This window comes from Oncorhynchus nerka, linkage group LG9b (assembly GCF_034236695.1).
Source record: "Oncorhynchus nerka isolate Pitt River linkage group LG9b, Oner_Uvic_2.0, whole genome shotgun sequence".
Taxonomy (NCBI): domain Eukaryota; kingdom Metazoa; phylum Chordata; class Actinopteri; order Salmoniformes; family Salmonidae; genus Oncorhynchus; species Oncorhynchus nerka.
Genome location: NC_088424.1, coordinates 46,829,621 through 46,855,283, shown reverse-complemented (window position 1 = coordinate 46,855,283; position 25,663 = coordinate 46,829,621). Strand labels below are relative to the sequence as shown.

At 41.0% G+C, this 25,663-nt stretch overlaps 1 protein-coding gene across 1 annotated transcript in view; it reads left to right on the top strand.

Moving 5' to 3' along the window:
- LOC115124199 (netrin-G1-like) overlaps positions 1–25,663 on the top strand; it is a 210,467-nt gene that overhangs the window by 150,212 nt on the left and 34,592 nt on the right. Inside the window, exons 4-5 of the mRNA XM_065013789.1 lie at positions 15,015–15,041; positions 15,753–15,797. Of these exons, the coding sequence (XP_064869861.1) occupies positions 15,015–15,041; positions 15,753–15,797 (72 nt within the window). The remainder of the gene's footprint in view (positions 1–15,014; positions 15,042–15,752; positions 15,798–25,663) is intronic.

The window sequence follows — 25,663 nt, the reverse complement described above, 5'->3', positions numbered from 1 at the left end:
GTAAGGATAGGGAGTGTTAGTGGATAGGTGTTAGTAAGGATAGGGGGTTAGTAAGGATATTAGTAAGGGGGTGTTAGTAGGGATAGGGGTTTAATGGATAGGGTTTTAGTAAGGATATTAGATAGGGATGTTAGTAGGGGTGTTAGTAAAGGATAGGGTGTTAATAAGGATAAAGTGTTAGTAAGAGATAAGGGGTTAATAAGATAGGGTGTTAATAGAGATATAGGGATATTAATAAGGATAAAGGTATTAATGAGGATAGGGTTAGTAAGAATAGGGGTGTTAGTGAGATAGGGGTGTTAGTTGGGATAGGGGTTACTAGAATAAAAGTGTTAGTAAGAATAGGGTGTTAGTAGATATTAGTAGGGGTGTTAGTAGGATATAGGTATTAAATAGAGATAGGGGTGTTAGTAGGGATAGGGGTGTTAGCCAAAGGATATAGGGTGTTATAAGAATAGGAGTGTTAGTAGGTAATAATAAAGTGTTAATAAGAATAGGGGGTGTTAGTAGGATAGGGGTGTTAGTAGGGATAAAGTGTTAATAGAGATAAAGTGTTAGTAGGATAGGGGGATAGTAAGTTAGTAGGGGGTGTTAGTAAGGATAGGGGTGTTAGTAAGGTTAGGGGATGAGTAAGGATAGGGGTGTTAGTAAGGATAGGGGATGTTAAGGATAGGGGTGTTAGTAAGGATAGGGGTTAGTAAAAGTGTGTTAGTAAGGGTAGGGGGTGTTAGTAAGGATAAAGTGTTAGTAGGATAGGGGTGTTTAGGATATAGGTATTAGTAGGGGAGGGATAGTAAGAGATATAGGTGTTAGTAGGGATAGGGGTGTTAGTAAGGATAGGGGTGTTAGTAGAGATAGGGGTTTTAATAGGATATTAGTAGGGATAAGTTAGTAAGGGTGTTAGTAGAGATAGGGGTGTTAATAGAAATAGGGTGTTAATAAGGATAAGGGGATTAGTAAGGATAGAGATGAGTAAGAATAGGGGGGATGAGTTAATGGGAATATTAGATAAAGTGTTAATGAGATAGGGGGGTTAATAAGAGATAGGGAGTTTTAATAGGTGTGTTATTAAGATAAGGGGGATATAAAAATAGGGGTGTTAGTAGAGATAGGGGTGTTAGTAGGGATAGGGGTGTTAGTAGGGATAAAGTGTTAGTAGGGATAGGGGTGTTAGTAGGATAGGGGGTGTTAGTAAGGATTAAGGGGTGTTAGTGGGGATAAAGTGTTAATAGGATGGGGGTGTTAAGGGGGTTTATAAAAATAGAAATAGTAGGTGTGTTAGTAAGGGATAGGGGTGTTATAAGGATAGGGTGTTGTAAGAGATAAGGGAGTAGGTGAGATAAGGTAGGAGCTGTTAAAGGATAGGGGGGTTAGTAAGGATAGGGGGTTAGTAAGGTGTGTTAGTAGGATAGGGGTGTTAGTAAGAGATAAAGTGTTAGTAAGATAGGGGTTAGTAGGTGTGTTAGTAAGTGTAGGGGCTGTTAAAGGATAAGGTGTTAATAGGATAAAGTGTTAATAAGAGTGTTATAAGTGTTAATAGAATAGTAGAGCTGTTAGTAAGGATAAGGGGTATTAGTAGGGATAAAGTGTTAATAGAGATAAGGGTGTTAGTAAGGATAAGGGGTGTTAGTAAGAGATAGGGGGTGTTAGTGGGGATAGGGGTGTTAGTAGGGATAGGGGTGTTAGTAAGGTTAGGGGTTAGTAAGGATAGGGAATGTTAGTAAGTGTGTTAGGGGATAGGGGTGTTAAGGATAGGGGGTGTTAGTAAGGATAGGGGTTAGTAGGTGTGTTAGTAAGGGTAGGGCTGTTAGTAAGGATAAGGGGTTAGTAAGGATAGGGGTTAGTAGGTGTGTTATTGAGGGTAGGGAGATGTAGTAAGGATAGGGGTGTTAGTAGGGGTATTAGTAGGGGGTGTTAGTAAGGATAGGGGTGTTAGTAGGGGTATTAGGGGTGTTAGTAAGGATACGGGGGTAGTAAGGATAGGGGTGTTAGTAAGGATAGGGGTATTAGTAGAGATAAGGTATTAGTAGGAAAGTAGTAAGGATAAAGTGTTAGTAGGGATGGGGGTGTTAGTAGGCATAGGGTGGTTAAAGGATAGGGGTTTAGTAAGGATATTAGTAGGGATGTTAGTAGGGGTGTTAGTAGAGATAGAAAGGTGTTAGTAAAATGGGGGTGTTAGTTAAATAGGAGGTGTTAGTGTGGATGGGGGTGTTAGTAAGATAAAGGGTTAATAGATATTAGTAGGGGGTGTTAGTAGGGATATTGTTAGTAAGAGATAGGGGTTTTAATGGATATTAGAGGGATGTTAGTAGGGGTGTTAGTAAGGATAAAGGGGTGTTAGTAAGGATAGGGGTGTTAGTAAGGATAGGGGTTAGTAAGGATAGGGGTGTTAGTAGGGGATAGTAGGGATGTTAGTAAGGATGGGGTGTTAGTAAGGGTAGGGGTTAGTAAGAATAAGGTGTTAGTAAGAGATAGGGGTGTTAGTTGGGATAGGGGTTAGTAGGATAGGTGTTAATAAGGGTAGGGGTGTTAGTAAGGATATTAGTAAGGGGTGTTAGTAGGGGATAAGGTGTTAAGTAAGGATAAGGTGTTAGTAGGGATAGGGGTGTTAGTAGGTATAGGGGTGTTAATGAGATAGGTGTTAGTAAGGATATTAGAAATAAAGTGTTAGTAGAGATAGGGGTGTTAGTAGGATAGGGGTGTTAGTAGGGATATAGGTGTTAGTAAGATAGGTGTTAGTAAGAATAAAGGGGATAGTAAGGAATAGGGAGTGTTAGTAAGAGATAGGTGTTAGTAAGGTTAGGGGTTAGTAAGGAATAGGGGTGTTAGTAAAGGGGGGATATTAGGATAGGGGTGTTAGTAAGGATAGGGGGGTTAGTAGGTGTGTTAATAGGGGTGTTAGTAAGGATAGGGGTGTTAGTGGGATAGGGGTGTTAGTAAAGGTAATTAGATAAGGGTGTTAGTAGAGATAGGGGATTAGTAAAGGTATAGGTGTTAGTAAGGATAGGGGTGTTAGTAAGGATAGGGGTGTTAGTAGGGATAGGGGTGTTAATAGGATAGGGGTGTTAATAGAATAGGGGTGTTAGTAGAGATAAGGTGTTAAGTAAGGATAGGGGGATAAGTAAGGATAGGGGGAGTTATTAATAGGGGATAAAGTAGATGGGGGATGTTAGTAGGATAAGGGGATAGTAGATAGGGGTATTAGTTAAGGGGTTAGTAAGGATAGGGGGGTTAGTAGGTGTGTTAATAGGATAAAGTGTTAGTAGGATAAAGTGTTAGTGGGGATATAGGTGTTAGTAGGGATAGAGTGTTAGTAGAATAAAGTGTTAATAGGGATAAAGTGTTAGTAAGGATAAGGGTGTTAATAGGATAGGGGTGTTAGTGGGGATAAAGGGGTGTTAGTAAGGATAGGGGTGTTAGTAGGATAGGGGTTATAGGGATAGGGGTTAGTAAAGTGTTAGTAAGTAGGGGTGTTAGTAAGGAGATAGGGGTGTTAGTAAAGGATAAAGGTATTAGTAGGATAAGGAGTGTTAGTAGAGGAATAGGAGTGTTAAAGGATATAGGTATTGTGATAGGGGGTTAAGGTGTGTTAGTAAGGAGATAGGGTGTTAGTAAGGATAGGGGTGTTAATAGGATAGGGAGGTTAGTAGGTGTGTTAGTAAGGGTAGGGCTGTTAATGAGATAGGGTGTTAGAATAAGATAGGGGTGTTAGTAAGGATAGGGGTTAGTAGTGTGTTAGTAAGGGTAGGGCTGTTAAATAGAGATAAGGGTGTTAGTAGAGATAGGGGTGTTAGTAGGGATAGGGTGTTAGTAGGATGGGGGTGTTAAGTAAGGATAGGGGTGTTAGTGGGGATAAAGTGTTAGTAGGGATAGGTGTTAGTAAGATTAGTTAATAAGGATAGGGTTAGTAGGTGTGTTAAGTAGGGTAGGGGTGTTAGTAAGGATAGAGGTGTTAAAGGATAGAGGGTTAGTAGGTGTGTTAGTAAGATAGGGCTGTTAGTAAGATAGGGGTTTAGAATAGGGGTTAGTAGGTGTGTTAGTAAAGGTAGGGGTGTTAATAAGGATAGAGGTGTTAATGAGATATAGTAAAGTGTTAATAGGAATAGGGGTGTTAGTAGGGAATAGTAGGGGTGTTAGTAAGGATACGGGGTAGTAAGGATTAGTAAGGATAGGGGTGTTAGTAGGGTATTAGTAAAAGTGTTAGTAAGAGATAGGGGTGTTAGTAGGGATGGGGGTGTTAGTAGGCATAATTGGTTAGTAAGAGATAGGGGTTTTAGTAGGATATTAGTAGGGATGTTAGTAAAGTATTATAAGGATAAAGTGTTAGTAAGATAAAGTGTTAGTAAGGAATAAGGGGTGTTAGTGTGAATAAGGTATTAGTAGAGATAAAGGTTAAGGATATTAGATATAGGTATTAGTAGGGAAGGGGTTAGTAGAGGATAGGGGTTTTAGTAAGGATAGGTAGGGATGTTAGTAGGGGTGTTAGTAAGGGTAGGGGTGTTAGTAAGGATAAGGGGTGTTAGTAAGGATAGGGGTTAGTAGGATGTGTTAGTAGGGATATTAGTAGGGATGTTAGTAGGATAGGGTGTTAGTAAGGATAGGGGTTAGTAAGAATGGGGTGTTAGTAGGGGAGTAAGGGGTGTTAGTTATTAGGATAGTAGGGGTGTTAGTAAGGATAGGGGTTAGTAAGAATAGGGGTGTTAGTAAGATATTAGTAGGGGTGTTAGTAAGGGATAGGGTGTTAGTAAGGATAGGGGTGTTAGTAGGGATAGGGGGTTAGTAGGGGTGTTTAGTAGGGTGTTAGTAAGGATAGGGGTGTAGTAAGATAGGGGGTTAAGAGATAGGGGTGTTAGTAAGGATATTAGGGGTGTTAGTAGGGATAAAGTGTTAATGAGATAGGGTGTTAGTAAGGATAGGGGTGTTAGTAGGATAGTAGGGGAGATAAGGAGATAGGTGTTAGTAGGATATGAGGTGTTAGTATGAGGATAGGATACTAAGGATAGGGTGTTAGTGAGATAGGGGGAGTAAGGATAGGGGTGTTAGTAAGGATAGGGGGGTTAGTAGGGGTGTTATAAGGATAGGGGTGTTAGTAAGGATAGGGGTGTTAGTAGAGATAGGGGGTGTTAGTAGATATAGGGGTTAGTAGAGATAGGGGTTAGTAAGGATAGGGGTGTTAATGAGATAAAGTGTTAATGAGATATGGGTGTTAGTAGGATAAAGTGTTAGTAAGGATAGGGGTTAGTAAGGATAGGGGTGTTAGTAGGATAGGGGTGTTAGTAGGGATAGGGGTGTTAGTAAGGATAGGGGGTTAGTAAGGATAGGGGGATAGGGGTGTAGTAAGGTAATAGGGGATGTTAGTAAGGATAGGGGGGATGAGTAAGGAAGGGGGTTAGGATATTAGTAGGGATAGGGGTGTTAGTAAGGATAGGGGTGTTAGTAAGGATAGGGGGTTAGTAGGTGTGTTAGTAGGGATAGGGGTGTTAAGTAAGGATAGGGTGTTAGTGGGGATAGGGGTGTTAGTAGGGTATTAGTGGGGGGGGAGGTAGTAAGGATAGGGGTGTTAGTAGGGATGGGGGTGTTAGTAGGGATAGGGTGGTTAGTAAGGATAGGGGTTTTAGTAAGGATATTAGTAGGGATGTTAGTAGGGGTGTTAGTAAGGATAGGGGTGTTAGTAAGAATGGGGGTGTTAGTGAGATAGGGTGTTAGTGTGGATAGGGGTGTTAATAAGGATAGGGGGTTAGTAAGGATATTAGTAGGGGTGTTAGTAGGGATAGGGGTTAGTAAGGATAGGGTTTTAGTAAGGATATTAGTAGGGATGTTAGTAGGGGTGTTAGTAAGGATAGGGGTGTTAGTAAGGATAGGGGTGTTAGTAAGGATAGGGGGGGTTAGTAAGGATAGGGGTGTTAGTAGGGATATTAGTAGGGATGTTAGTAAGGATAGGGGTGTTAGTAAGGATAGGGGGGTTAGTAAGAATGGGGGTGTTAGTAAGGATAGGGGTGTTAGTTGGGATAGGGGGTTAGTAAGGATAGGGGGGTTAGTAAGAATAGGGGTGTTAGTAAGGATATTAGTAGGGGTGTTAGTGGGGATATGGGTGTTAGTAAGGATAGGGGTGTTAGTAGGGATAGGGGTGTTAGTAGGGTATTAGTAGGGGTGTTAGTAAGGATATAGGTGTTAGTAGGGTATTAGTAGGGGTGTTAGTAAGGATAGGGGTGTTAGTAGGGATAGGGGTGTTAGTAGGGATATGGGTGTTAGTAAGGATAGGGGTGTTAGTAAGGATAGGGGGATGAGTAAGGATAGGGGTGTTAGTAAGGATAGGGGTGTTAGTAAGGTTAGGGGGATGAGTAAGGATAGGGGTGTTAGTAAGGATAGGGGGATGAGTAAGGATAGGGGTGTTAGTAAGGATAGGGGGGTTAGTAGGTGTGTTAGTAAGGGTAGGGGTGTTAGTAAGGATAGGGGTGTTAGTAAGGATAGGGGTGTTAGTAAGGATATGGGTGTTAGTAAGGATAGGGGGATGAGTAAGGATATGGGTGTTAGTAAGGATAGGGGTGTTAGTAAGGATAGGGGTGTTAGTAGGGATAGGGGTGTTAGTAAGGATAGGGGTGTTAGTAGGATAGGGGTGTTAGTAGGGATATAGGTGTTAGTAGGATAGTAAGGGATAAGTAGGATAGGGGAGATGAGTAGGGATAGGGATGAAGTAGGATAGGGGGATAAAGTAGGATAGGGATGAGTAAGGATAGGGGGTGTTAGTAAGGATAGGGGTTAGTAAGGATAGGGGTTAGTAGGTGTGTTAGTAGGGATAGGGGTGTTAGTAAGGATAGGGGTGTTAGTGGGGATAGGGGTGTTAGTAGGGATAGGGGTGTTAGTAGGGATAGGGGTGTTAGTAGGGATAGGGGTGTTAGTAAGGATAGGGGTGTTAGTAAGGATAGGGGTGTTAGTGGGGATAGGGGTGTTAGTAGGGATGGGGGTGTTAGTAAGGATAGGGGTTAGTAAGGATAGGGGGTTAGTAGGTGTGTTAGTAAGGGTAGGGGTGTTAGTAAGGATAGGGGTGTTAGTAAGGATAGGGGTTAGTAGGTGTGTTAGTAAAGGTAGGGCTGTTAGTAAGAGATAGGGGTTAGTAAGGATAGGGGTTAGTAGGTGTGTTAGTAAGGGTAGGGTGTTAGTAAGGATAGGGGTGTTAGTAAGGATAGGGGGGTTAGTAGGTGTGTTAGTAAGGGTAGGGCTGTTAGTAAGGATAGGGGTGTTAGTAAGGATAGGGGTGTTAGTAAGGATAGGGGGGTTAGTAGGTGTGTTAGTAAGGGTAGGGCTGTTAGTAAGGATAGGGGTGTTAGTAGGGATAGGGGTGTTAGTAGGGATAGGGTGTTAGTAAGGATAGGGGTGTTAGTAAGGATAGGGGTGTTAGTGGGGATGTGTTAGTAAGATAGGGGTGTTAGTAAGGATAGGGGGTTAGTAAGGATAGGGTTAGTAGGTGTGTTAGTAAGGGTAGGGGTGTTAGTAAGGATAGGGGTGTTAGTAAGGATAGGGGGGTTAGTAGGTGTGTTAGTAAGGGTAGGGCTGTTAGTAAGGATAGGGGGGTTAGTAAGGATAGGGGGGTTAGTAGGTGTGTTAGTAGGGTAGGGGTGTTAGTAAGGATAGGGGTGTTAGTAAGGATAGGGGGGTGTTATAGAGATAGGGGTTAGTAGGTGTGTTAGTAAGGGTAGGGCTGTTAGTAAGGATAGGGGTGTTAGTAGGGATAGGGGTGTTAGTAGGGATAGGGGTGTTAGTAAGGATAGGGGTGTTAGTAAGGATAGGGTGTTAGTGGGGATAGGGGTATTAGTAGGGATAGGGGTGTTAGTAAGGATAGGGGGTTAGTAAGGATAGGGGTTAGTAGGTGTGTTAGTAAGGGTAGGGGTGTTAGTAAGGATAGGGGTGTTAGTAAGGATAGGGGGTTAGTAGGTGTGTTAGTAAGGGTAGGGCTGTTAGTAAGATAGGGGGTTAGTAAGGATAGGGGTTAGTAGGTGTGTTAGTAAGGGTAGGGGTGTTAGTAAGGATAGGGTGTTAGTAAGGATAGGGGGTTAGTAGGTGTGTTGTGTTAGTAAGGGTAGGGCTGTTAGTAAGGATAGGGTGTTAGTAAGGATAGGGGTGTTAGTAAGGATAGGGGGTTAGTAGGTGTGTTAGTAGGTAGGGCTGTTAGTAAAGGATAGGGGTGTTAGTAAGAGATAGGGGGTTAGTAAGGATAGGGGGGTTAGTAGGTGTGTTAGTAAGGGTAGGGGTGTTAGTATAGGATAGGGGTGTTAGTAAGGATAGGGGTGTTAGTAGGATAGGGGTTAGTAAGGATAGGGGGGTTAGTAGGTGTGTTAGTAAGGGTAGGGGTGTTAGTAAGGATAGGGGTGTTAGTAAGGATAGGGGTGTTAGTAAGGATAGGGGGTTAGGGGTGTTAGTAAGGATAGGGTGTTAGTAAGGATAGGGGTGTTAGTAAGGATAGGGGTGTTAGTAGAGAGGGTGTTTAGATAGGGGTGTTAGTAAGGTAAGTGTTAGTAGGATAGGGGTGTTAGTAAGGATAGGGTGTTAGTAAGGATAGGGGGTGTTAGTAAGGATAGGGGTGTTAGTAAGGATAGGTGTTAGTAAGGATAGGGGTGTTAGTAAGGATAGGGGTGTTAGTAAGGATAGGGGGTTAGTAGGGATAGGGGGGTTAATAGGGGTGTTAGTAAGGATAGGGTTAGGGATATGTTAGTAAGGATAGGGGTGTTAGTAGGGATAGGGTGTTAGTAAGGATAAAGTGTTAGTAAGGATAGGGGTGTTAGTAAGGATAGGGGTGTTAGTAGGGATAGGGTGTTAGTAAGGATAGGGGTGTTAGTAAGGATAGGGGGTGTTAGTAAGGATAGGGGTGTTAGTAGGGATAGGGGTGTTAGTAAGGATAGGGGTGTTAGTAAGGATAGGGGTGTTAGTAAGGATAGGGGTGTTAGTAAGGATAGGGGTTAATAGGGGTGTTAGTAGGATAGGGGGGTTAATAGGGGTGTTAGTAGGGATAGGGGGGTTAGTAGGGATGTTAGTAAGGATAGGGGGTTAGTAAGGATAGGGGGATGAGTAAGGATAGGGGTGTTAGTAAGGATAGGGGGTTAGAAAGGATAGGGGGGTTAGTAGGTGTGTTAGTAAGGGTAGGGATGTTAGTAAGGATAGTAAGGTAGGGGGTTAGTAAGGATAGGGGGGTTAGTAGGTGTGTTAGTAATAGGGGTGTTAGTAGGTGTGTTAGTAAGGGTAGGGGTGTTAGTAAGGATAGGGGTGTTAGTAGGGTATTAGTAGGGGTGTTAGTAGGGATATGGGTGTTAGTAAGGATAGGGGTGTTAGTAGGGGTGTTAGTAGGGGTGTTAGTAGGGATGTTAGTAGGGGTGTTAGTAGTGGTGTTAGTTGGGGTGTTAGTTGGGGTGTTAGTTGGGGTGTCAGTTGTCTATCCCATTCCACGTTGATTTATTTTCTTCTCAGAACATTGCAACATTTCCAGCCTTGATTTTGTTGACACTTTGCCATTTGAAGGCCATGATTATCATCAGTGCTTGGCCCATCAACAAGGAAGACTTTGTGTTTGGGCCATTGTGAATGAGTGCTTGGTTAGGCACATGTAACGTATCATCCCTAATTCACCGTCTCGTCTGTTGGCCCACTGCTGTGAATCAGTGGAAACTGTGGAGTGCCTAAAGCTGTAAAGTAGTCCCTGAAAAGAGATGGACAATCTTTCGGTAAAAGTCAAGGGTTTGCGATTGATTAATGCCAAACACAAAGAAAAAAAGCTGTTGCTCAAATACCTGAATTGCTCAAATACCTGTTTCAATCTCTTCCCGCTGGGCGAATTCCCACGTCATTTCAATGTGGAAATGGTTTTTATTATTATTATTTTTATTTATTTCACCTTTATTTAACCAGGTAGGTTAGTTGAGAACAAGTTCTCATTTACAACTGTGACCTGGCGAAGATAAAGTTTAGCAATTCGACACATACAACAACACAGAGTTACACATGGAATTAACAAAACATACAGTCAATAATACAGTATAACAAAAGAAAACAAAAAGTCTATATACAGTGAGTGCAAAAGTGGTAAATTAAGGAAATAAATAGGCCATGATGGCGAAGTAATTACAATATAGCAATTAAACACTGGAATGGTAGATCGGCAGAAGATGAATGTGTAAACGTGGGTAATATTTGTTTGAGACGTTGATCAATGATATTTCAACCTTTATTCGCCGACTGGAAAAGACAGCTAGAGGTTAGTTGATTTCCCAATGTGTCATCACCATGCTTTCAACCATCTAAAAACACAACCAAATTCCAATGGAAAAACTATGTCAGGTATTTTGTTTAGATTTTTAAAACAGATTCATGTTTTATCACTGTGCTTCATCAAATAGCAGAATGTGAATGCCCTGGATTGTAGTTGAGATTACATTAAAGCAGAATGTGAATGCCCTGGATTGTAGTTGAGATTACATTAAAGCAGAATGTGAATGCCCTGGATTGTAGTTGAGATTACATTAAAGCAGAATCTGAATGCCCTGGATTGTAGTTGAGATTACATTAAAGCAGAATCTGAATGCCCTGGATTGTAGTTGAGATTACATTAAAGCAGAATGTGAATGCCCTGGATTGTAGTTGAGATTACATTAAAGTCCATGGTGCAAGTGATCAATGCTTTTCGAGATTCCGTGCAGATTATTATAGTGATTGTGAAGATCTTCAGAGACAAAGCCATTTCTGCATGCTATGTTGAACACGCACGCTTTCTATGATTCTATAAGACATTTATAGTTAGGTTACGGTAGGCTAACCTCAACATGTTACTCATTTTAAGTTTGAATAAATGGTGTTATGGCCTACAATAATATAAAAATTATATCTGCCATTTAGCAGACTTACAGTCATGCGTGCATACATTTTACACACATTTGACATACATTTTACATACATTTTACATACATTTTACATATGGGTGGTCCCCATTATGCTGGCATGACAAGCGCCATGCTCTTCCAGCTGAGCTACAAATAACTAGTTTCTAAGATAGCCTTAACTTTATGCTATTTACTGTATAGTAATATTAAATTGTGTTTTGGTTGACAACGCAACCAAATACTGTATCAACATTTAAAAGATATCTAATGCTTCAATAGTTTCATCTGAGTCACTGGCTTAGTGTGTTGCCAGGACAACAACCTCGCCTTCAACGTCAGCAAGACAAAGGAACTGATCCCCTCCCCCCCATCCACATCGACAGGGCTGTAGTGGACCAGGTCGAGAGCTTCAAGTTCCTCACTAAGGAATTAACATGGTCCACACACACCAAGACAGTCGTGAAGAGGGCAGGACAGAATCCGTCCTCCTCAGGAGGCTGAAAAGATTTGGCATGGGGCCATCAGATCCTCAAAAAGTTCTACAGCTGCACCATCGAGAGCATCTTGACTGGCTGCATAACCAGTTGGTATGACAACTGCACCGCCCTCGATCGCATGACGCTACAGAGGGTGGTGCGGACGGCCCAGTCCCTAACATCCAGGACCTCTATAATAGGTGGTGTCAGAGTAAGGCCCCCCCCCAAAAAAAATGTCACCCAAGTCATAGACTGTTCTCCCTGCTACCGCACGTCAAGCGGTGCCCGGAGCGCCAAATCTAGGACCCAAAGGCACCTGAACAGTTTCTACCCCCAAGCCATAGGACTGCTGAACAGTTCATCAAATGCATACTGTACGTACACACACACACACACTCACAGACACACAAAACACACACATTCATATTGACGCCACACACAAACACACAAACATACACAGACTTTCACACTTTCCACATACGCTGCTGCGACTGTGTTTATTATCTATTCTGATTGCCTAGTCACTTTCCCCCCTACCTACATGTACCCCTACCTACATGTACCCCTACCTACATGTACCCCTAACTACATGTACCCCTACCTACATGTACCCCTATCTACATGTATGTTTACCCCTACCTACATGTACCCCTACCTACATGTACCCCATGTACCCCTACCTACATGTACCCCTACCTACATGTATGTTTACCCCTACCTACATGTACCCCTACCTACATGTACCCCTACCTACATGTACCCCTACCTACATGTACCCCTACCTACATGTACCCCTACCTACATGTACCCCTACCTACATGTACCCCTACCTACATGTACCCCTACCTACATGTATGTTTACCCCTACCTACATGTACCCCTACCTACATGTACCCCTACCTACATGTACCCCTACCTACATGTACCCCTACCTACATGTTTACCCCTACCTACATTTACCCCTACCTACATGTACCCCTACCTACATGTACCCCTACCTACATGTATGTTTACCCCTACCTACATGTACCCCTACCTACATGTACCCCTACCCATGTATGTTTACCTACATGTACCCCTACCTACATGTACCCCTACCTACATGTACCCCTCCCTACATGCACCCCTACCTACATGTACCCCTACCTACATGTACCCCTACCTACATGTACCCCTACCTACATGTACCCCTATCTACATGTACCCCTATCTACATGTACCCCTACCTACATGTACCCCTATCTACATGTACCCCTACCTACATGTACCCCTACCTACATGTACCCCTACCTACATGTACCCCTATCTACATGTACCCCTATCTACATGTACCCCTATCTACATGTATGTTTACCCCTACCTACATGTACCCCTACCTACATGTACCCCTACCTACATGTACCCCTACCTACATGTACCCCTACCTACATGTATGTTTACCCCTACCTACATGTACCCCTACCTACATGTACCCCTACCTACATGTACGTTTTCCCCCCTGCACATCAACTCGGTACAGGTACGCCTGCTGTATACTGTATAGCCTCGTTATTGTTATTTATTTTGTTACGATTTTCTAATTTCATTTGCCAATTCTCATATGTTTTAACTCTGCATTGTTGGTTTAGGGCTCGTCAGTAAGCATTTTATAGTAAAGTCTACACCTGTTGTAAACGGCGCATGTGACAAATACAATTTGATTTGAATGATTTGATTTGATCTGATTCCATCCTATTCTTTAACATGTCTGGTTTAGTTGGAGACGTGAATCCGACATATCATTTCCACATATCAACTTGTCGGCAAGTTAATAGGCTATTTTCTGTATTGCAAAAGTGTTTAGTTGTCAACACAACCAAATATCAACATACAAAAATTTTGATTTATCTTTTGTGTCACTGGCTTAGTATGTATTTAATTCCAGTTGGTCTACAAATTAATAATTGATATGTTGGATTCACATCTCCATCTCAGCCAAGAATCAAATTGAAAGAATACGACTTAATCAAATCAAACTTTACAATGCCTTAAAAGTTTTATTTAATTTCATTTAGTCCAATTATTTAACTTCATTTTTGGTTGAGGTGGAGATGTGAATCAGACATATCAATTATTAATTTGAAGACAAAGTAGAATTAAATCCAGACTAAGTCAGTGGAACAGATAGAACTATCCAAGCAGAAGGCACATCTCCTTCAAATGTTGATATTTGGTTGCGTTGACAACCAAACAAACTGGATATTGAATTTTATTGTCACGTTCTGACCTTAGTTCTTTTATTTATGTCTTTGTTTTAGTATGGTCAGGGCGTGAGTTGGGTGGGTTGTCTATGTTCCGTTTTCTATGTTGTGTTTTCGCGTTTGGCCTGGTATGGTTCTCAATCAGAGGCAGGTGTCGTTAGTTGTCTCTGATTGACAATCATACTTAGGTAGCCTTTTCCCACTTGTGTTTCGTGGGTGTTTATTTTCTTTCTTTGTGTTTGTCACCAGACAGGATTGTTTAGTTTCGTATCATTCTAGTTGTAAATTTTTGTTTTAGTGTTCTGAGTTGAATAAATATCGTCATGCTGCCCTTTGGTCCGATCCTTCATACGACGACCGTTACATTTATCTACACTTAATAATTGATGTGATGGATTCCCCTCTCAAGCTCAACCAAAAATCAACTTTAAAAATTAAATTGAATCTAATAAAACGTTAAATAAATGCTTTATTTCAATAAAGTTTTTGATTTTTTTCCTATTTTTTTCACTTCGATTTTTGGTTGAGATGTTGATGTGAATCCAACATATTAATGATTTACTGTATCGTCTCTTTATAGTTGAACCCTGGGTTGAATTGAAACAATGGCTGTTGATGACTTTGTAAATGCTTTACAGATCTATTATAATTGATGCTATATGATTTATAGAGTATGGTTACATTTCATTTGCCATGTTAAACCCATCTTTTGGAATGACAAGTGAATAGTGAACAGGCAAAAGTGAATATATTTAGTTAATACGAGATTTATTGCTAATCATTCTCACGATAGCACATTGGTCGTAATCAATGACAAATATCAAAGCTAGTCTTAGTTAAATCCCTGGATGGGAGACCAAATGAATAGCTGTAGATAGATCAACTGTTCAGTCGGAGGTGCTTGCCTATTGTTTTTCTGATAGTGGATATAAGTAACAATGATCTGACGTTGTTTCAAAGATATAAAGTCAACATATTTTATACAAGGTTTGTCTATGTTGAAAATTGATGACATACATAATCCTGTGGTTGACATTTCACCAGTTTGTTTACATGATATCTCTTATTTTATATATACTGTATAAATTCTGTATCTTCCTAAATGTTAAGTTTAGTTTGTTTGTAGGCCTATTCTACTCCGATATTTTAAGGGGTAAAAGATAAAAGCTGTGGACATACTTTGATCATGTCAATTCAATTCAATTCAAGGGCTTTATTGGCATGGGAAACATGTGTTAACATTGCCAAAGCAAGTGAGGTAGACAACATACAAAGTTAATATATAAGGTGAAAAACAACAAAAATTAACAGTAAACATTACACATACAGAAGTTTCAAAACAATAAAGACATTACAAATCATGTCTCTTTCTCGCTTTGTCATTTAAAAAAAATATATATATCTTTCTCTCCTTTCATTCTTTTTCTCCATAGGTATCCATAGAAGTCATGGACCAGTGCGTAAGTAAATCAACATTTAAATACATTTATAATGTTCACCTCAGACTTAATCATTTATAAGAATCAATTTCTGGGGAGCTTCGACAAACGATAATGTCTTTAAGAGATGACTGTGTCGTTTTTAGCCATGGGCCTCGGTGCTTGTTCCCCAAATAGTGGAGGTGAACGTCTTTTAGCTAGATAAGCTTCTTGAGCCTCTCAAAATGTCTACTCACTCATGTTGCATGAAAGAAGTCATTAGTACTTTTTTTATTTAACCTTTATTTAAGAAGGCAAGTCGGTTAAGAACAAATTCTTATTTGCAATGACGGCCTTAGCGGGGAACAGTGGGTTAACTGCCTTGTTCTGGGGTAGAACGACAGATTTTTACCTTGTCAGCTTTGGGATTCAATCCAGAAACCTTTCGGTTACTGACCACTAGGCTACCTGCCGCCCCCTTGTAGATCCAAGTCCCTAAAGCACAAACCATTATCTATTACCATTATCATAGTTGGTATCGAAATGGAATTTTGGTGGAGATTACAAACACTGCTACTCAGTGACCTTGACTCTCTCTATTATAACAGTCGTGCATGTTCACGCAACATCATTAGGACTGCCTTTAGTGAGAAGGCTGTGCATGCTGTCAATGTGCATTCAATTAATCCAGGATGAACTATCTGATAGCGTAAAGTAACTGTCACTTATATGACCTCTCCCATCTTTACACAGATCGAGCTAATGCTTCATCTCTAGGTGTTGCAAACCGTAATCAAGGTAGGCTAAAATTGAGGTTGATTTGATTATTACTAAACTGAAATTCAGGAACTGAAATTGGGGTTAATGCTGTCCCATACACACTGTGAACTTTCTCTCACACACACACACACACACACACACACACACACACACACACACACACACACACTCCAGCCATTCTAATACAGACCTCCCTTCTCTCTCTCTCACACACACACACACACACACACACATACACACACACACACACACTCCAGCCATTCTAATACAGACCTCTGAAAAGTCCACATCATTAGGAGACATCCAGTGATCACCTACACCTCTCCTCAGCTCCCCCCCTTCTCTCTCTCTCTCTCTCTCTCTCTCTCTCTCTCTCTCTCTCTCTCTCTCTCTCTCTCACACACACACACTCCAGCCATTCTAATACAGACCTCTGAAAAGTCCACATCATTAGGAGACATCCAGTGATCACCTACACCTCTCCTCAGCCCCCCTTCTCTCTCTCTCTCTCTCTCTCTCTCACACACACCTCAACCTCTCCTCAGCTCTTAGATGCCTTTGATCAGGCCCTCTATCTTAATTACCCACAATTCTCTCCATGGGGGCTTCCCCTCTGCTATCCTCACTGAGAGGAGAGTATAGGAAAGTGGGATGAGAGAGAGAGAGAGAGAGAGAGAGAGAGAGAGAGAGAAAATTGACAGAGGGAAGAGAGAGAAAACAGAGAGTGAGAGAGGATAAGGAGAGTAGAGAGAAAACAGAGGGAGATGACAAGGAGAGCAGAGAGGGAGTACAAGGAGAGCAGAGAGGGAGTACAAGGAGAGCAGAGAGGGAGTACAAGGAGAGTAGAGTAGAGAGAAAACAGAGGGAGATGACAAGGAGAGCAGAGAGGGAGTACAAGGAGAGTAGAGTAGAGAGAAAACAGAGGGAGATGACAAGGAGAGCAGAGAGGGAGTACAAGGAGAGTAGAGTAGAGAGAAAACAGAGGGAGATGACAAGGAGAGCAGAGAGGGAGTACAAGGAGAGCAGAGAGGGAGTACAAGGAGAGGAGAGTAGAGAGAAAACAGAGGGAGATGACAAGGAGAGCAGAGAGGGAGTACAAGGAGAGTAGAGAGGGAGTACAAGGAGAGTAGAGAGGGAGTACAAGGAGAGTAGAGTAGAGAGAAAACAGAGAAAAAACACAGGATGAGTCTTCTGTCAAAGGAACTGATAACTAACCCAAGATTTATAATCGCCATTTTTTTCTCTCCAATTGGAGCAAATGAAGCGCATTGGGCAGAACAAGGAAGGAGGTGGGAATAACCAAGTACAAGCTATTAGTGCGTTTTAGCATGTATTCACATATTTCCGATAGGTAACACCTAATCTGTGAATGTCCTATATCATTTAGGAGATATAAGAAAACTCAGGAAATATTAATGCTGTTTTGGACCCACACAATTAACCTTTTATTTTGTTGTCACGAAACCACCTCCAAACTTCATCCGTTTGTACGGGCTACCGTCAGACGAATCCTGTGACACTTGTGGGAGTCGTAGAGCAAAATAAGAGAACGCCATTGTGTTCGTTAGAGCCGTATTAGTTTGTGGCTCAAACGGTTTGGACATTACAAGACAGAAGTTGGCACTTCGGCATTACCGACATCAGACAAGTTCTGTGACACAAGGGTTTTTGTAGGCCAAACTGTTCAGACGCAACTGATGTTTGTTTGTGAGAAGACCGATTTTCATGGTGAATTATGGTCTGACTAACAAACACTGTAGTTTATCCACCTTCCACCGTAGATGCGGAAGGCTGACATGGTGCGGATGTGATGGATTGATTCCAGTGGCGATCAGTGCCGTTTAAGATAAGGGTTTTTCATGAACACAGCCTTGTTTCTATTACAGCATGTTGGATGTCTGTCTTCTCAGCTTCAGACATCACAGCACATCCCCTCCTTACTGTGTCTGTCTTCTCAGCTTCAGGCTTCACAGCACATCCCCTCCTTACTGTGTCTGTCTTCTCAGCTTCAGGCTTCACAGCACATCCCCTCCTTACTGTGTCTGTCTTCTCAGCTTCAGACATCACAGCACATCCCCTCCTTACTGTGTCTGTCTTCTCAGCTTCAGACATCACAGTGACAGGTTTAGGTTACTGTCATTCATATTCACCCAGTTCAATGTAACAGTGACAGGTTTAGGTTACTGTCATTCATATTCACCCAGCTCAATGTAACAGTGACAGGTTTAGGTTACTGTCATTCATATTCACCCAGTTCAATGTAACAGTGACAGGTTTAGGTTACTGTCATTCATATTCACCCAGCTCAATGTAACAGTGACAGGTTTAGGTTACTGTCATTCATATTCACCCAGTTCAATGTAACAGTGATAGGTTTAGGTTACTGTCATTCATATTCACCCAGCTCAATGTAACAGTGACAGGTTTAGGTTACTGTCATTCATATTCACCCAGTTCAATGTCAAGGTTGTCATTCACCCAGTTCAATGTAACAGTGATAGGTTTAGGTTACTGTCATTCATATTCACCCAGCTCAATGTAACAGTGACAGGTTTAGGTTACTGTCATTCATATTCACCCAGCTCAATGTAACAGTGATAGGGTTTAGGTTACTGTCGTTCATATTCACCCAGTTCAATATAACAGTGATAGGTTTAGGTTACTGTCATTCATATTCACCCAGCTCAATGTAACAGTGACAGGTTTAGGTTACTGTCATTCATATTCACCCAGTTCAATGTAACAGTGACAGGTTTAGGTTACTGTCATTCACCCAGTTCAATGTAACAGTGATAGGTTTAGGTTACTGTCATTCATATTCACCCAGCTCAATGTAACAGTGACAGGTTTAGGTTACTGTCATTCATATTCACCCAGCTCAATGTAACAGTGATAGGTTTAGGTTACTGTCATTCATATTCACCCAGTTCAATGTAACAGTGACAGGTTTAGGTTACTGTCATTCATATTCACCCAGCTCAAGGTAACAGTGACAGGTTTAGGTTACTGTCATTCATATTCACCCAGCTCAATGTAACAGTGACAGGTTTAGGTTACTGTCGTTCATATTCACCCAGCTCAAGGTAACAGTGGCAGGTTTAGGTTACTGTCATTCATATTCACCCAGTTCAATGTAACAGTGACAGGTTTAGGTTACTGTCATTCATATTCACCCAGCTCAATGTAACAGTGACAGGTTTAGGTTACTGTCATTCATATTCACCCAGCTCAATGTAACAGTGACAGGTTTAGGTTACTGTCATTCATATTCACCCAGTTCAATGTAACAGTGATAGGTTTAGGTTACTGTCATTCATATTCACCCAGCTCAATGTAACAGTGACAGGTTTAGGTTACTGTCATTCATATTCACCCAGTTCAATGTAACAGTGACAGGTTTAGGTTACTGTCATTCATATTCACCCAGCTCAATGTAACAGTGACAGGTTTAGGTTACTGTCATTCATATTCACCCAGCTCAATGTAACAGTGACAGGTTTAGGTTACTGTCATTCATATTCACCCAGTTCAATGTAACAGTGACAGGTTTAGGTTACTGTCATTCATATTCACCCAGCTCAATGTAACAGTGACAGGTTTAGGTTACTGTCATTCATATTCACCCAGCTCAATGTAACAGTGATAGGTTTAGGTTACTGTCATTCATATTCACCCAGTTCAATGTAACAGTGACAGGTTTAGGTTACTGTCATTCATATTCACCCAGCTCAATGTAACAGTGATAGGTTTAGGTTACTGTCATTCATATTCACCCAGTTCAATGTAACAGTGATAGGGTTTAGGTTACTGTCATTCACCCAGCTCAATATAACAGTGATAGGGTTTAGGTTACTGTCATTCACCCAGTTCAATGTAACAGTGACAGGTTTAGGTTACTGTCATTCACCCAGCTCAATGTAACAGTGACAGGTTTAGGTTACTGTCATTGTCAATGTAACAGTGACAGGTTTAGGTTACTGTCATTCACCCAGCTCAATGTAACAGTGACAGGTTTAGGCTACTGTCATTCATATTCACCCAGCTCAATGTAACAGTGACAGGTTTAGGTTACTGTCATTCACCCAGTTCAATGTAACAGTGACAGGTTTAGGTTACTGTCATTCACCCAGCTCAATGTAACAGTGACAGGTTTAGGTTACTGTCATTCACCCAGCTCAATGTAACAGTGACAGGTTTAGGTTACTGTCATTCATATTCACCCAGTTCAATGTAACAGTGACAGGTTTAGGTTACTGTCATTCATATTCACCCAGCTCAATGTAACAGTGATAGGGTTTAGGTTACTGTCATTCATATTCACCCAGCTCAATGTAACAGTGACAGGTTTAGGTTACTGTCATTCATATTCACCCAGCTCAATGTAACAGTGACAGGTTTAGGTCACTGTCATTCATATTCACCCAGCTCAATGTAACAGTGACAAGTTTAGGTTACTGTCATTCATATTCACCCAGCTCAATGTAACAGTGATAGGTTTAGGTTACTGTCATTCATATTCACCCAGTTCAATGTAACAGTGACAGGTTTAGGTTACTGTCATTCATATTCACCCAGCTCAATGTAACAGTGACAGGTTTAGGTTACTGTCATTCATATTCACCCAGTTCAATGTAACAGTGACAGGTTTAGGTTACTGTCATTCATATTCACCCAGCTCAATGTAACAGTGACAGGTTTAGGTTACTGTCATTCATATTCACCCAGCTCAATGTAACAGTGACAGGTTTAGGTTACTGTCATTCATATTCACCCAGCTCAATGTAACAGTGATAGGGTTTAGGTTACTGTCATTCATATTCACCCAGCTCAATGTAACAGTGATAGGGTTTAGGTTACTGTCATTCATATTCACCCAGCTCAATGTAACAGTGATAGGTTTAGGTTACTGTCATTCATATTCACCCAGTTCAATGTAACAGTGATAGGTTTAGGTTACTGTCATTCATATTCACCCAGCTCAATGTAACAGTGACAGGTTTAGGTTACTGTCATTCATATTCACCCAGTTCAATGTAACAGTGATAGGGTTTAGGTTACTGTCATTCATATTCACCCAGCTCAATGTAACAGTGATAGGGTTTAGGTTACTGTCATTCATATTCACCCAGCTCAATGTAACAGTGACAGGTTTAGGTTACTGTCATTCATATTCACCCAGCTCAATGTAACAGTGACAGGTTTAGGTTACTGTCATTCATATTCACCCAGCTCAATGTAACAGTGATAGGTTTAGGTTACTGTCATTCATATTCACCCAGTTCAATGTAACAGTGACAGGTTTAGGTTACTGTCATTCATATTCACCCAGCTCAATGTAACAGTGATAGGTTTAGGTTACTGTCATTCATATTCACCCAGCTCAATGTAACAGTGACAGGTTTAGGTTACTGTCATTCATATTCACCCAGCTCAATGTAACAGTGATAGGTTTAGGTTACTGTCATTCATATTCACCCAGCTCAATGTAACAGTGACAGGTTTAGGTTACTGTCATTCATATTCACCCAGTTCAATGTAACAGTGACAGGTTTAGGTTACTGTCATTCATATTCACCCAGCTCAATGTAACAGTGACAGGTTTAGGTTACTGTCATTCATATTCACCCAGTTCAATGTAACAGTGACAGGTTTAGGTTACTGTCATTCATATTCACCCAGCTCAATGTAACAGTGATAGGTTTAGGTTACTGTCATTCATATTCACCCAGCTCAATGTAACAGTGACAGGTTTAGGTTACTGTCATTCATATTCACCCAGCTCAATGTAACAGTGACAGGTTTAGGTTACTGTCATTCATATTCACCCAGCTCAATGTAACAGTGACAGGTTTAGGTTACTGTCATTCATATTCACCCAGCTCAATGTAACAGTGACAGGTTTAGGTTACTGTCATTCATATTCACCCAGCTCAATGTAACAGTGACAGGTTTAGGTTACTGTCATTCATATTCACCCAGCTCAATGTAACAGTGACAGGTTTAGGTTACTGTCATTCATATTCACCCAGTTCAATGTAACAGTGACAGGTTTAGGTTACTGTCATTCATATTCACCCAGCTCAATGTAACAGTGACAGGTTTAGGTTACTGTCATTCATATTCACCCAGTTCAATGTAACAGTGACAGGTTTAGGTTACTGTCATTCATATTCACCCAGTTCAATGTAACAGTGACAGGTTTAGGTTACTGTCATTCATATTCACCCAGCTCAATGTAACAGTGACAGGTTTAGGTTACTGTCATTCATATTCACCCAGTTCAATGTAACAGTGACAGGTTTAGGTTACTGTCATTCATATTCACCCAGTTCAATGTAACAGTGATAGGTTTAGGTTACTGTCATTCATATTCACCAAGCTCAATGTAACAGTGACAGGTTTAGGTTACTGTCATTCATATTCACCCAGTTCAATGTAACAGTGACAGGTTTAGGTTACTGTCATTCATATTCACCCAGCTCAATGTAACAGTGACAGGTTTAGGTTACTGTCATTCATATTCACCCAGTTCAATGTAACAGTGACAGGTTTAGGTTACTGTCATTCATATTCACCCAGTTCAATGTAACAGTGACAGGTTTAGATTACTGTCATTCATATTCACCCAGCTCAATGTAACAGTGATAGGTTTAGGTTACTGTCATTCATATTCACCCAGCTCAATGTAACAGTGACAGGTTTAGGTTACTGTCATTCATATTCACCCAGCTCAATGTAACAGTGACAGGTTTAGGTTACTGTCATTCATATTCACCCAGCTCAATGTAACAGTGACAGGTTTAGGTTACTGTCATTCATATTCACCCAGCACAATGTAACAGTGACAGGTTTAGGTTACTGTCATTCATATTCACCCAGCTCAATGTAACAGTGACAGGTTTAGGTTACTGTCATTCATATTCACCCAGCTCAATGTAACAGCGACAGGTTTAGGTTACTGTCATTCATATTCACCCAGCTCAATGTAACAGCGACAGGTTTAGGTTACTGTCATTCATATTCACCCAGCTCAATGTAACAGTGACAGGTTTAGGTTACTGTCATTCATATTCACCCAGTTCAATGTAACAGTGACAGGTTTAGGTTACTGTCATTCATATTCACCCAGCTCAATGTAACAGCGACAGGTTTAGGTTACTGTCATTCATGTTCACCCAGCTCAATGTAACAGTGACAGGTTTAGGTTACTGTCATTCATATTCACCCAGCTCAATGTAACAGTGACAGGTATAGGTTACTGTCATTCATATTCACCCAGCTCAATGTAACAGTGACAGGTTTAGGTTACTGTCATTCATATTCACCCAGCTCAATGTAACAGTGACAGGTTTAGGTTACTGTCATTCATATTCACCCAGCTCAATGTAACAGTGACAGGTTTAGGTTACTGTCATTCATATTCACCCAGCTCAATGTAACAGTGACAGGTTTAGGTTACTGTCATTCATATTCACCCAGCTCAATGTAACAGTGACAGGTTTAGGTTACTGTCATTCATATTCACCCAGCTCAATGTAACAGTGACAGGTTTAGGTTACTGTCATTCATATTCACCCAGCTCAATGTAACAGTGATAGGTTTAGGTTACTGTCATTCATATTCACCCAGCTCAATGTAACAGTGACAGGTTTAGGTTACTGTCATTCATATTCACCCAGCTCAATGTACCAGTGACAGGTTTAGGTTACTGTCATTCATATTCACCCAGCTCAATGTAACAGTGACAGGTTTAGGTTACTGTCATTCATATTCACCCAGCTCAATGTAACAGTGATAGGTTTAGGTTACTGTCATTCATATTCACCCAGCTCAATGTAACAGTGATAGGTTTAGGTTACTGTCATTCATATTCACCCAGCTCAATGTAACAGTGATAGGTTTAGGTTACTGTCATTCATATTCACCCAGTTCAATGTAACAGTGACATGTTTAGGTTACTGTCATTCATATTCACCCAGCTCAATGTAACAGTGATGGGTTTAGGTTACTGTCATTCATATTCACCCAGCTCAATGTAACAGTGACAGGTTTAGGTTACTGTCATTCATATTCACCCAGTTCAATGTAACAGTGATAGGTTTAGGTTACTGTCATTCATATTCACCCAGTTCAATGTAACAGCGACAGGTTTAGGTTACTGTCATTCATATTCACCCAGCTCAATGTAACAGTGACAGGTTTAGGTTACTGTCATTCATATTCACCCAGTTCAATGTAACAGTGATAGGTTTAGGTTACTGTCATTCATATTCACCCAGCTCAATGTAACAGTGACAGGTTTAGGTTACTGTCATTCATATTCACCCAGCTCAATGTAACAGTGACAGGTTTAGGTTACTGTCATTCATATTCACCCAGCTCAATGTAACAGTGACAGGTTTAGGTTACTGTCATTCATATTCACCCAGCTCAATGTAACAGTGACAGGTTTAGGTTACTGTCATTCATATTCACCCAGCTCAATGTAACAGTGACAGGTTTAGGTTACTGTCATTCATATTCACCCAGCTCAATGTAACAGTGACAGGTATAGGTTACTGTCATTCATATTCACCCAGCTCAATGTAACAGTGATAGGTTTAGGTTACTGTCATTCATATTCACCCAGCTCAATGTAACAGTGATAGGTTTAGGTTACTGTCATTCATATTCACCCAGTTCAATGTAACAGTGACAGGTTTAGGTTACTGTCATTCATATTCACCCAGCTCAATGTAACAGTGACAGGTTTAGGTTACTGTCATTCATATTCACCCAGTTCAATGTAACAGTGACAGGTATAGGTTACTGTCATTCATATTCACCCAGCTCAATGTAACAGTGACAGGTTTAGGTTACTGTCGTTCATATTCACCCAGCTCAATGTAACAGTGACAGGTTTAGGTTACTGTCGTTCATATTCACCCAGCTCAATGTAACAGTGACAGGTTTAGGTTACTGTCGTTCATATTCACCCAGCTCAATGTAACAGTGACAGGTTTAGGTTACTGTCATTCATATTCACCCAGCTCAATGTAACAGTGACAGGTTTAGGTTACTGTCGTTCATATTCACCCAGTTCAATGTAACAGTGACAGGTTTAGGTTACTGTCATTCATATTCACCCAGTTCAATGTAACAGTGACAGGTTTAGGTTACTGTCATTCATATTCACCCAGCTCAATGTAACAGTGATAGGTTTAGGTTACTGTCATTCATATTCCATTCACCCAGCTCAATGTAACAGTGATAGGTTTAGGTTACTGTCATTCATATTCACCCAGCTCAATGTAACAGTGATAGGTTTAGGTTACTGTCATTCATATTCACCCAGTTCAATGTAACAGTGACAGGTTTAGGTTACTGTCATTCATATTCACCCAGTTCAATGTAACAGTGACAGGTTTAGGTTACTGTCATTCATATTCACCCAGCTCAATGTAACAGTGACAGGTTTAGGTTACTGTCATTCATATTCACCCAGCTCAATGTAACAGTGACAGGTTTAGGTTACTGTCATTCATATTCACCCAGCTCAATGTAACAGTGACAGGTTTAGGTTACTGTCATTCATATCCACCCAGCTCAATGTAACAGTGACAGGTTTAGGTTACTGTCATTCATATTCACCCAGCTCAATGTAACAGTGACAGGTTTAGGTTACTGTCATTCATATTCCATTCACCCAGCTCAATGTAACAGTGACAGGTTTAGGTTACTGTCATTCATATTCCATTCACCCAGTTCAATGTAACAGCGACAGGTTTAGGTCACTGTCATTCATATTCACCCAGCTCAATGTAACAGTGACAGGTTTAGGTTACTGTCATTCATATTCACCCAGCTCAATGTAACAGTGACAGGTTTAGGTTACTGTCATTCAT